The sequence below is a fragment of the Salvia splendens genome, chromosome 14, assembly GCF_004379255.2.
Source record: "Salvia splendens isolate huo1 chromosome 14, SspV2, whole genome shotgun sequence".
NCBI lineage: Eukaryota > Viridiplantae > Streptophyta > Magnoliopsida > Lamiales > Lamiaceae > Salvia > Salvia splendens.
Window position 1 is genome coordinate 19971559 of NC_056045.1, and position 12377 is coordinate 19983935.

General features: G+C 43.3%; 1 protein-coding gene across 1 annotated transcript; it reads right to left on the reverse strand.

Moving 5' to 3' along the window:
• Nucleotides 1-10145: 10145 nt before the first annotated feature.
• LOC121764314 lies at nt 10146-11586 on the reverse strand. Its single transcript, XM_042160356.1, has 2 exons — nt 10768-11586; nt 10146-10685 (listed from the first exon to the last, which is right to left on the reverse strand). The coding sequence occupies exons 1-2, from the start codon at nt 11584-11586 to the stop codon at nt 10146-10148; spliced, it is 1359 nt and encodes a 452-aa protein (XP_042016290.1).
• Nucleotides 11587-12377: the final 791 nt, after the last annotated feature.

Consider the following 12377-nt stretch of genomic DNA (forward strand, 5'->3'; position numbering starts at 1 on the left):
CAAATTCCCCCCCATTGTCTGATCTAAGGATCTGGATGGTGTGTTGAAACTGAGTTTGAATAAGATTATAGAAATCTACAAACCTATCAAACACGTCATGTTTATTTTTCAAGAAATAGATCCAAGTCATGCGGGAGTAGTCATCAATAAAAAGCACAAAATAACGAAAACCTTGTCCCCCCGGGATAGGAGCGGGACCCCAAACATCCGAATGTACTAAAGCAAACGGGGATTTTACTCTAGTGTTGTTCAATTTGAAGGAATGTCTATGGTTCTTAGCCAACACACAAGTATCACAGTGAAAGGAGTTCAAGGATCTAGCTAATTCAGGAAAAAGAAGACGAAAGTACCCCAAAGATGGGTGCCCTAACCGACGATGCCAAAGCCAAGCCTGTCTGTCTGTCGGTCCGGGAGTCAGCATCATTGCAACACTCTGTTGGGCTATCTCGTCCACATAGTACAGTCCGTCTCGCTCCGTGCCACGCCCAACTATCGTCCCCGTCTTGATATCCTGTAACATGCAGAAGCGAGGTTGCATCAGTAATTTGCAATTCAGTTCTCTAGTCACGTGACTTATGGATAACAGTTTATGTGATAAAGACGGAACAAAAAGACAATTCGAGAGGCATAGAGTCGGCGAGATATTGATTGTGCCTGCCCCCATAACTTGTGCTAGGTCCCCACTGGCAGTTTGGACATAGGATTTCTTCGATTTGGCTATGGAAACAAAATCCGAGGCTTCAAACGATATCGTGTCCGTTGCCCCACAGTCAAAAATCCATTGAGGGTCTTTTGGGCCCGAAACAGATGTAGAGGAACAGGCTAAGGCATCAAAGGAGTTCCGGAAGGATATGGTTGGCCCGAAATAATATTTAGGGGAGGGTGCAATTTGCAAAGTTTTTGCAAGTGGGGGGTCAGTTTGGAATTTTTCGGAAGTTTGGGGGGTGTTTTTTGCGTTTTTCTTTCGGTGGGGGTGAAACTGGGATTTTCGAGAATTCAGGGGATGGCTTTGGGATTTTCGGGAATTTTGGGGTGTAATTGGATAGATAACTCTTGGGTGGGGGTTAATTTGGAGTATTTGGGATTTTTGGGGTATATTCTGAATGGTTTTTTTTGGCTGGGGTCGGTTATTGCATTTAGAATTTGTGGGAGATAGTTTTGGAATGTAGAAGTGTTGGGCATATGTATGTTTGCGATTTGGTATTCTGGCCGCCTCCCTCAATTCTGACGTGGGAACCCTAGCTTCACCCCCTTCGCCGCCGCCACTGCTGCCGCCCGCTGGAGGATCGGTGTTGGTGGCGTGGTCATGTGCGGCGGCCGTTGGAGCCATAGCTTCACCAGGTAACCCTTCGTCGCCGCTATCGGGGATGCCGCCGCCACTACTGCTGCCCGCCGGAGGATCGGTGTTGGTGGCGTGGTCATGTGCGGCGGCCGCTGCGGCTCTCTCGCCTCCTCGGCCTCCACCGTTTCGGCCCTCTTCTCCGATAGCGTGCTCCATCCGATTTGCCCAGAAGGAGTAATTGTCTCCATTTATTCTGGATTGTAGGTGAACCAACTCTGGTTTAGGGGAGATTTGGCTTGGTTGGTGTTGGTTTGATGGCTTTAATTGTTGGTTGTTTTGCCATTTCACAATTTCAGCAAATTGTGCAGTAAGCTCTGTAATTGAAGTCACAAATTCTGCAAATTGTGCAGTAAGCTTTGTGATTGATTTCACATTGGATAGTTGGAAGTTTTCTGTGGATTCGGCTTTGATTGTGTCAAATTCTGACATCTTGGTGGGTTTGCAGGGGTTCTAGGAAAGGTCGGGAAAGGTATGCCCGGGACGGTGATGAATCTGTTCTGAGTCCCGAACCTGCTTTGATACCATCTTAAAGATGGTAATCGAGAGTTAGGCGATTAAGGCTCATAGTGAAAGAGTTTGGGAGAAGATGATTTTATTCTTTTTCAATATATTTGTAGCTCTCGGCCCTTCCTCCTTAAGTAGGAGATGATACAATGTAAGTTAGGTAAGATATCAACCTATTCTAGGACAATGTATACAAATTAATTCTGTATCAATTACACATCTTTCTCCTCTAATTAAGCTCTCCAATTTCGGTATGTTTGACTTCTCTAATTTCAGCATGTTTGACAACTGGGGCGGCTGAGATGCCATCATAAGACAAGAAATGAAACAAAACCCAATTCTAATTACAAGAAACACCTAAACCTGACCTTGAAGACGACCAAGAATAGCTCCGCTACCAATCCCTCCAAAAACTGAGTTTAGAAGGTCGTCTGGTTTACCTTCTATGCTCACCCTTGCAAATTCACGCACACATGTAACCCCGTGAGATCGATATATACTCTGCACTACACCCTCCATGCCCCATACAAATGAAGCTGGATATATAAATAAAAATTTCCTACCGCAAATCATCTATCAAACTACTGCAGTAATAATAGATAGGAATGCATCTAACCCTCAGCTTGAGCATCGAAGTGTCTCTCACAAAAATGAAAACGTAGACATATGCATTGCAATTGTATATAAAAGAGAGCTGCATATTAATCAACATTATCACAACAGAGACATAGTGACGTTGGGTTATGAGATTATAACTTAGATCTCTACCTAGACTGATACAGAGTGAAAGACGGAACCACTAAATGCATTCGATAAAATATCAGCATATGAAACATAGATAGGCATAGTAAATGATTGAACATAATGAAGTATAAAAACTGAAATAGATAAAGACGAAAGGGACGAACCCTAACCAAAAAAAAAGGAATGAGCCCGCAGCACTTGCCGGACACAAACGAATTGATCCCTTGGATGCCTATCTTCAATTGTTTGAGATGTATTTATTGAGAACGTAGAAGATTAAACCCTACTAGAGCTAAAGGTTATCTCCTAAATATTAGACAATGAAAGATCAAATCAAACCCCACAAATGCATCTAATTTTCTTTATCATGTATGTTATATTTGATCACTACATGATACAGAATGTAGTGATTACCAGATACAATGAACAAACATCCATAGCATAAGTAGAAATACAAAACACATTTCCTATAGTCAACATAGAAAATGGGGAAATCCACAAAATAAATAGAATATTGTGTTATGAAATTCCGTAAAAAACTGTCAATTTCAAAAGAGTACCTTTACCGCAGTAACAACCGGTGATGAGAGCGAAATTGGAAGCGTATGTTGCTGAAATCGCTGATTGGCCGTGAACTTTTCTGTGTTTTGACACAAATCCCTAATTTTTGCACATAAAATAATCTCGAAACTAAGCGAAGATCTACAACAAAAGCAATTCAGAAATTTTTTTGAGGAAGAAGATGATGGGAAATTGGGGTTAATTTGATCGTCGGAAACAATGTGAGTGCTTTCGGGCGGTGAGGGTGTTACGACCTTATCCCGTGATTTCCCAATTGTAGATCGCAACGTTAATCAACAAACCACAATCGATGAAATTAACACAGCAAGGAACAATCGAAGAGGAATTATATTAATGCAAACGTAAAAGATCAACAAATATAATGCAACGTTAGGAAACAACGGATATCGCTTCAGATCCACGATCTAAGCTCATGAACAAACACACAACATAACATGACATGAAGATGGTGTTGTGGTCCCTTTTATATGTATCCGATCACATGCCCCACACCTTCTTTGCTACCTCACTCCGCCACCTCAGCCTGCCTACCTCAGCTCGGTTGAACCATGTGCTACTTATTGATCCACATAAGCTTATTCATATCTGTAAACAATTGGGTAATAGAATCATTCTTATTTAATATATTCAATGTGTAGAGATTGTACAACTTATATAGGCTACACGAATACACAAAAAAGGTAAACCTAATTACATTGAATGCATTCTATAATTTGGTAAATATTCTCGCCTATCAATTCCATATATCCTCCTTGATTTCTTCCTTAATTCTCGTTAATCTTGCTAACACTTCCCCTCAAGTTAAGTAACGGGATTTCCGATACTCAACTTGCACAATACGTCTCGGAACGACTTTGAGTTCACGGCCTTTGTTAGAATGTCTGCCAGCTGATCTTCAGATTTGACAAATGGCATTTCCACCACCTTAGCTTCAATGTTCTCCTTGATGAAATGTCTATCAACTTCTACGTGCTTGGTTCGATCATGTTGGACGGGGTTCTCGGATATACTGATTGCCGCCTTGTTATCACAAAATAGCCTACACGGCTGTATCGGGCGCATGTCCAATTCTGTCATAAGTCTTCTCAGCCACAATATCTCGGTCAACCCACTTTTAATTCCTCGGAACTCTGCCTCTGCACTGGACAATGCCACTACCTTCTGCTTCTTACTTCTCCATGTCACAAGGTTTCCCCCTACAAACGTAAAGTAGCATGCAGTCGATTTTCTGTCATTCGGATTCTCAGCCCAATCAGCGTCAGTGAAACCATGGACCTCCATGTGACCATGTTTCTCGAACATAATCCCGTGCTCCGCTGTCCCTTTCAAGTATCGAACGATTCGGAGCACTGCCTCCCAATGCTCTTCTTGGGGTGCATGCATGAATTGACTTACCACTCCCACTGCATATGCTATATCTGGTCTTGTGTGTGAAAGATAGATCAATTTTCCGACTAACCTCTGATATCTCCCCCTGTCCGTTTGTTTTGCTCCTTTCTTTAACTGCAGCCCGTGATTTTGAATTATGGGGGTATCTGCTGGTTTGCAATCTATCATCCCAATTTCTGCCAATAGGTCTAATATGTACTTCCTTTGGTTGATGAAGATTCCCTTCTTCGACCGTAGCACCTCTATTCCCAAGAAGTACTTGAGCAGTCCCAAATCTTTCATCTCAAACTCTTTGAACAAGTTCTTCCTTAGTTCGCCAATTTCCTCTTCATCATCTCCTGTAATGATCATGTCATCCACATATATAATCAGACATGTAATCTTATCTTCTTTCTTCTTGAGAAACAAAGTGTGATCTGAGTTGTTCTGCTTGTATCCATATTTCTTCATTACTTCCGTAAATCTTCCAAACCAAGCCCGTGGAGACTGTTTTAATCCGTAGAGAGTTTTCTTCAACCGACAGACTTCACCATTCTGGAATTCTTGAGCAAATCCTGGATGAGGTTCCATGAATACAGGTTTTGGCAACTCTCCATGGAGGAACGCATTAGTTACATCGAACTGATGAAGTGGCCAGTCCTTGTTAGCTGCAATGGAAAACAGGACCCTCACTGTGTTGATTTTGGCTACGGGGGAGAACGTCTCTGCATAATCTACACCATACGTCTGAGTATACCCCTTTGCCACGAGTCGAGCTTTGTACCTTTCTATCGACCCGTCCGGTCTTCTCTTGATTGTGAATACCCATCTGCATCCAACGGTTCTTGCCCCTGCAGGTAATTTACCTTTTTCCCACGTGTTGCTCTTCATCAGGGCCTTCATTTCGGTTAACATTGCTTCTCTCCAGTGTTTATGTTCCATTGCTTCTTCGGCCGTTCTAGGAATCTCTTCCTCCTGGTACAACGCAGCGGAAAAAGCCCTTGCCATTTTGGACAGATTTCCCTGCGCAAAATTTGCCACTCCATATCGGCTTTTCTTCCCTATCTTCTCGGGGGAATATCTTTTCGGCGGTATCCCCCTGGTACTCCGTTCAGGAAGTATATATCGTCCTGTGTCCACGTCGATTACATTATCCTCCACTTGAGTTTCTGTATCAACTTGGTCAGTGGGAATAGGTATAGAAGATTGTTCTGAGTCGGGTGTTACCTCGGATATCGTCGGAGGGGGGTCTTGGGTTAGTGGTTGAGATGACTCTTGCGGCAAGACCTGCTCGGCGGTAGTGTCAACTGGTTCTGTTGAGTCCTCAATCGAAGAGCTTGACAATGGCACAACCCAACTTAGGTAGTCATTGTGACCTGGATCACTCTCCCCCTGGCTACGAAGGTGGGTTTGGTAAAAGAATTCGGTCTCCAAGAAGTTACAATTCATAGAAGTGATGACCTTTTCGGTGTGGGGATCAAAGCATCGGTACCCTTTTTGGTTTATCCCATACCCCACGAAGACACATTTAGTTGCACAGGGGGACAATTTAGTTCTTTCATATTTTGGAATGTGTACATAAACACTACAACCGAAGACTTTGGGTGCGAGGTTTAGGTGTTCTGGGATATTGGCAATTTTGGACAAGGTATCAAGTGGTGTTTTCATTCGGAGGATTTTGGTAGGGAGACGGTTCATGAGGAAAACAGAAGTGGAGATTGCCTCAGGCCAGAAAGAGGTCGGGACTTTGGATTCTATCATCAGGGCTCGGGTCATTTCAAGGATTGTTCTGTTTTTTCTTTCGGCTACTCCATTTTGTTCGGGAGTATAGGGACAGGAGGTTTGGTGGATAATGCCTTTTTCAGTGCAGAATTGGGTCATAACACTATTTACGAATTCCCTCCCATTGTCAGATCTAAGAGTTTTAATGGTAGTGTGGAACTGTGTTTGGATAAGTTTGAAAAAAGATGTGAACCTATCGAATACTTCAGACTTATGTTTCAGAAAATAAACCCACGTCATTCTAGTGCAATCATCAACAAATATCACGAAATACTTAAAACCATTTCCACCAATAATCGGTGCTGGACCCCATACATCAGAATGCACTAAGGAAAACATGGAATTCATTCTAGTATTCGTAGGTTTAAAAGACTGTCTGTGGCTCTTACCCAAAACACAAGTTGCACAAGAAAAATCAACAGGAATAGAGAGTTTCGGAAAAAGTAGTTTAAAATAACCCGGGGAGGGGTGTCCCAGTCTTCGGTGCCAAAGCCAAGTTTCTTGTTTCGTGGACCCGTGAGCCAGCATCGCACTACCATGTTGAGCTATCTCGTCCACGTAGTAGAGGCCTTGCTTCTCAGTGCCACGCCCAAGAATCCTCCTCGTCTGAATATCCTGCAAGATACAAAAGTCGGGGTGCATCAGGAGGGTGCAGTTCAATTCCTTAGTAACATGACTAATAGACATCAGCCTCTGAGACAGTGTAGGGACATATAAGCAGTTCTTTAGACGAAGAGTAGGAGAAATCTCAATAGTTCCAGATCCCACTACAGTAATCAATTCCCCATTAGCCGTTCTGATATAAGATTTACCCACTTCACAACTTAGATCAACAAAATCATTTTTCTCGGGGGTCATTGTATCAGTTGCCCCACAGTCAAAAATCCACCCTTTCGCATGTGTATCAGTCATACTATCAACATGAAATGCAGCGGAAATTTTTTCAAGTGGTGAAAACGGGTTTTCAGAAATATAATCACACAAAACAGGGGTGGATTCGCGAATTCCGGAAGTATAGGGGTCCATATAACACTTATTACTACAGCTGGGGTCAGATTCGAATTTATATGGATCAGGAGGGTCAATATAAATTTTCCGGGGTCTATTCCGCAAATTCTGAAACTTATGTGGGTGAAATTGAGAATTAGGCAAATAACTAGGGTTTGGCTCGGTGCCAAACCCTTTACCTCCATTTGTGATTCCGCCTCTCTTCTCGTCCGATCCACCCGCCGATTCTGTGCGTCCGGCGAAATTGCCGCTCCCCCGCACGCTGCCGCCTCCAGGTTGAGCCCCTGAGCTCACGGCTTGTCCCTGTCCACCGTTTCCCCCTTGGTTGTTGGACCCGCCTTGCTTCGGTACTCCTTCATCATTCACTTCGATGGCCAATTTGGCCTGAAATTGGGGGGTTCTGGCCTTCTGTCGTTCTTCCCACCACTCTGGATAGCCCAATCTTTTGAAGCACGTCTCGTACGTGTGCTTCTGCTTGCCACAGTGCGAGCACCACAACTTCGACGTGTCTTGTCGGTGGCTCCCCGGTCGGCTGGTAGCGGTGGGTCTTGGTGGTGGTCCTTGTCGCGGATGTTGATTATGGGCAGCGAACCCACTTCCGATTCCCCCAGGTGATGCATCCCCGGTGTAATTGCCGATGGCTTCGGGTGGAGGGGACGATGCCGGTGGCATGAGATTTCTTCAAGCCGCCTCCGTCTTCACCCACCCGTAAGCAGCTTCGACTGATGGGTACGGGTCCTCCTTGAGGATTTCCCGTTTGATGGAATCATATTCCGGGTTTAGTCCGGTCAGAAATTTGATCAGCCTCTTCTCGTTCGAATGGATTCTGTATTGGTTTACACCCTTATCGCAGCAGGTGATGGGTTGTTTCTGGCATCGGTCAATGTTGATCCATAGCCCATTGATCCTTCGGTAATATGTTTCCAAATCAAGCTCTCCCTGTCTAATGGTTATTGCCTTTTCCTCCAAATCATATATTAGATACTCCCTCCGTCCAGCAATAGGAGTCCCGTTTTTCCGTTTTGGGATGTCCGGGAATAAGAGTCCCGGTTCTACTTACCATATTTGGATAATTAAATTAGCCTCCCTCTTCCCACTAATTTACTCAAATGCCATTAAAAAAATAACCCCCCCCCCCAATATTCTCTCACTCTCTTCATTACCCTCCCTTGACTCTCTCACTTCTATGCTCTCACTCTCTGACTCTCGCTTTCACTTATCTTCATCCGTCGAAACCCTAAACTCCGCCGCCTCCTATTCCTCCTCCAAATCTCCACCTCCTCCTCCCCCCACGTCGACCGTCGATGGAAAATGCACCCTCTCCACCCCGATCCCCCATCTATGGGTTAGATTCGGCTGGAAATCGCATTGAACTTCCACGTTGGCCTCGGCTGAATCCGGCGCCGGAGTGGACGTTCGACCCGTCGGAGGGGTCGATCCCGACTCCTATTGCAACCCACCTGTCGCCTATTCCTACATACTCCTGGGAGGCGGGTGATTCGATGTCTACCGTTGTTCCTGAAACTCCGACGGTCGACATCCCTCCCTGGACCGATTCCCAGCCCCCTATGTACCTTGAAACTCCAGATCTGGAAGCTATACCATCGACCATGCTCGAATCTGAGCTTATTGTCCCTGATACGCCGGCGACCATGCTCGAATCTGAGCTTATTGTCCCTGATACGCCGGGTTACGAGAGATCGGAGTCCAATTTGGACCCTGAAGCTCCGCGAGTGAAGAGGCGGAGGCGACCTGTTGAGGAAGAGGATTGGTTCAAGGAGATCCTCCTGATTCTCTTACCCGGCATGAAAGATCTCCTCTAAACTTGTGAGTTGTGTAAGAATCACCCCCTGTGTAGGGTTTGGAGATTCTGGATTTTAGGGTTTAAATTTGGCTATTTTGTTTTGTTGATTTAGCCACCCCCTTATGGGTTAGGAGGTTTAATCTGTGCCTATTTGATGACATTTGTGGTTGGAATATGATGAAATATGTTGTGTTTGGCTGATTACAATACTACATTATCTGATGGAATATGTATGTGGAATATGATGAAATATGCACTATTTGGCCGATTACACTACTGCATTATCTGATGGAATATGTTTGTGGTGATTATCTGTTGATGTAATTGATGGATTATGATGAAATTGGAATTCGGTTGCTGCATTATCTGTTGGGATATGGTTGTGGTGTCTGTTGTGTGTGAAATAGCCACCCCTTGTTTCTGGTTTGGAGGCTTTTTCACAATGCCTATGATGACATTTTTCTGAGGTGATTGCATAATGCTTCATTGTTGATATACTTGATGGAATGGAATTTGGTTGCTGCATTATCTGTTGGGATATGGTTGTGGTGCCTGTTGTGTGTGAAATAGCCACCCCTTAATTCTGGTTTGGAGGCTTTTCACTATGCATATGATGACATTTTTCTGAGGTGATTGCATAATGCTTCATTGTTGCTCAAGTACTTATGGAATATGTTTGTAGTTGCTACATTATCTGCTGGGATATGATTGTAGTTCCTGTTGTGTGTGAAATAGCCACCCCAATTTCTGGTTTGGAGGCTAGAGCCAATGGCCTATGATGAAACTTTTCTGAGGGTCTCATATTCATTGTCCTGAATCTGTGCATTACACTGGGCTTGCACTATGTATGTATACCAAAAACACCAAAAAATTCAGACCCTAACCCAAAAAACATAGGGGCTGACCAAACACACCCAAAAAAATCAGCCTACCCTATTCACTAAACACTATGGCCTGACCAAACACACCAAAAAGATCAGACCAATATCCCATACCCAATCTGATGCTGACCTAGAAGCCAAATGCATTTGACAGAGGCTCAATATCATATATTGCCCCAACACTGTTCTCTGGCATTTGTAAGTAGTGCAACACATCTCTCACAACAACCTCCTCCACTTCCAGCACATTGGGGAGTTCTCCATTTCTTTGTAGTCTGTCCTTGTTGATGTGTGGGACTTTGTATCCATTTCCACCTCTACACTGTAGGATTTCATTGAGGCAAGCTTGCAAGCTTAGGAAAACTTTGTTGAGAGTTTGTGGTGACAGCTCTTCAAATGAGCTACACACATTCCACACAAGTTCATCCACAGTCTTGCAAGGTTTCTCATGTTGCAGTGATTGAATTGCTCTAAAAAATCCAAGGTCTAAGATGTTTGTGTCAGGGGAATTAGGTGGTTGACAAATCAGTTGGATTCTAAATCCATCTGAATTGGCAACAGCCTGAAAATCTGCATCCATGGCAGTTATGTGTGGGGTTGCATTGTCTTGCTGAATGTAAATGTCTTTACTTGCCCCAACAGGCCACTTGGCCTTAATTGCAGGTATAATCTGACATCAAGAACAATAACATAACTAGATGATGATCTTTTTAGAATTATTAAGATCTGATAGAATGAAAAATGTTGCATACCTGTTGGATAAGGCAGTCCTTCATTACTGACTTTGTGACTGAATTGATTGCTTTGGTTTCCATGGTGCCTCTTGCCCTGTTCTTTGACCTCCTCTGTGCTGGCAGAAATTCAGTGAAGGGAAATATTCCCACCTTACCATCATAAGTGGACTGCCCATTTATACCAAAGTGTGGTCTACTGACAGCACACATAAACATGACTTTGGTGATGTATCTCTTGGATTTGCATGTCCTATATGGCTCATCCTCATCCGGCAAGAGGTAGTACCTGTCTGATACCTTGGTCATATAGAACCATTTTTCATCTATATGAACTACATTATGCATGCTCTGAAACTTAACTCTACCTTGAGTAATCTGTGGCTCAAGTTGACTAAGACTCCATCTAGCTCTTGCTATTTTATTCATATTGGTGAGGGCAGGTTTGATTGCATTTGTATGTGGCCTTAGTTTACCTTGCTTCACCCAATGACCTAATGTGCTCTTACTCACATTCAATTTTACTGCCATTTTCCTCAGGGATGATCTTTCAAGAGTAGATAAGTTTCTAACCTTTTCTTGATCAAGTTCTAATCTGTCAACATGTTGATAACCTTTAACCTTTCCTTCCATCAATGCAGGTTCTCCCCTTTGCATCTGCTCCTTGGCTGCCTTCCACAGCCTGTATACTGTCTTCCTACTGATGCCATGAGCTTCTGCTGCCTCCATTACAGCCCCTCTTGATAGTACTCCATCATGGCTATGCTTGAGTAGAAACTGCACCACATTATTCTTGATATTGCTGCTCAAGTGCAGGGTTTGCCTCTGCCCATTATCCATCCCAATGATGAAAATTTTCTGAGGGAATTAAATTTACTTGATGATTGGGAGTGTTTTTGGTAGATTTTCAGATTTTGAGTTGGTGTGAGGTGGATTAAATGAGTGTAGTTGATGCATTTATAGCAGCCATCAATGTAACTGTACTTTTTGAAGAGGGAAATTTGAAAATTTGCCTTCCCTCAATTTCTTTGTAGAGGGAAATTTCCCTCAAACTCTATGTAGTTGGTGCATTTATAGCAACCAGCTGGAGCAGCTTTATTGAGGTGATTTCACCTAATTTTGATCAAGTTGTAATGAAATGGATATTTTTATATATTGAGTGTTCTTTTTAAATTCAGTTGTCCATGTCTTATTCCCAATTTAAATTTTGGCAGCCATTAAGGTACAATTGCATTCCATGGAGTCAGCCGAAACGTGCTGCATTATTACATGCAATCAAACAAAAATTGAAGAATTCTTCCTACTGTTATAAAGGCACGTAAATTACCCTTTTGGCAGTCATCAATTTAATTGGCTGCCATTCAACTTTGGTAAACATCAATTTAATTGGCTTTCTTGAATTCCATAGGTTATGCTCAATTTTAATTTAAACTAAAATTGGTGGGTCCCAAATTCCACTACCACACACCATTTATTATACACTCTAACAACTTTCTTAAAACCCGTGCCCGGGAGAATTGGGACTCCTATTGCTGGACGGAGGGAGTACTTATCTGCTATTCTCGAATGTGATTGCGAGGCTGTCCCATAATGCTTTGGCTGTCAAGTGGTGTGCGAAGTCGGCAATTATC

Bases quoted from the DNA above. Each gene is read 5' to 3' on its own strand.
- LOC121764314 (XM_042160356.1), bottom strand. From the start codon at position 11,586: ATGGATAATGGGCAGAGGCAAACCCTGCACTTGAGCAGCAATATCAAG. The intron at 10,686-10,767 runs GTATGCAACATT...TCTTGATGTCAG, and splicing joins AGGACTGCCTTATCCAACAG to ATTATACCTGCAATTAAGGC.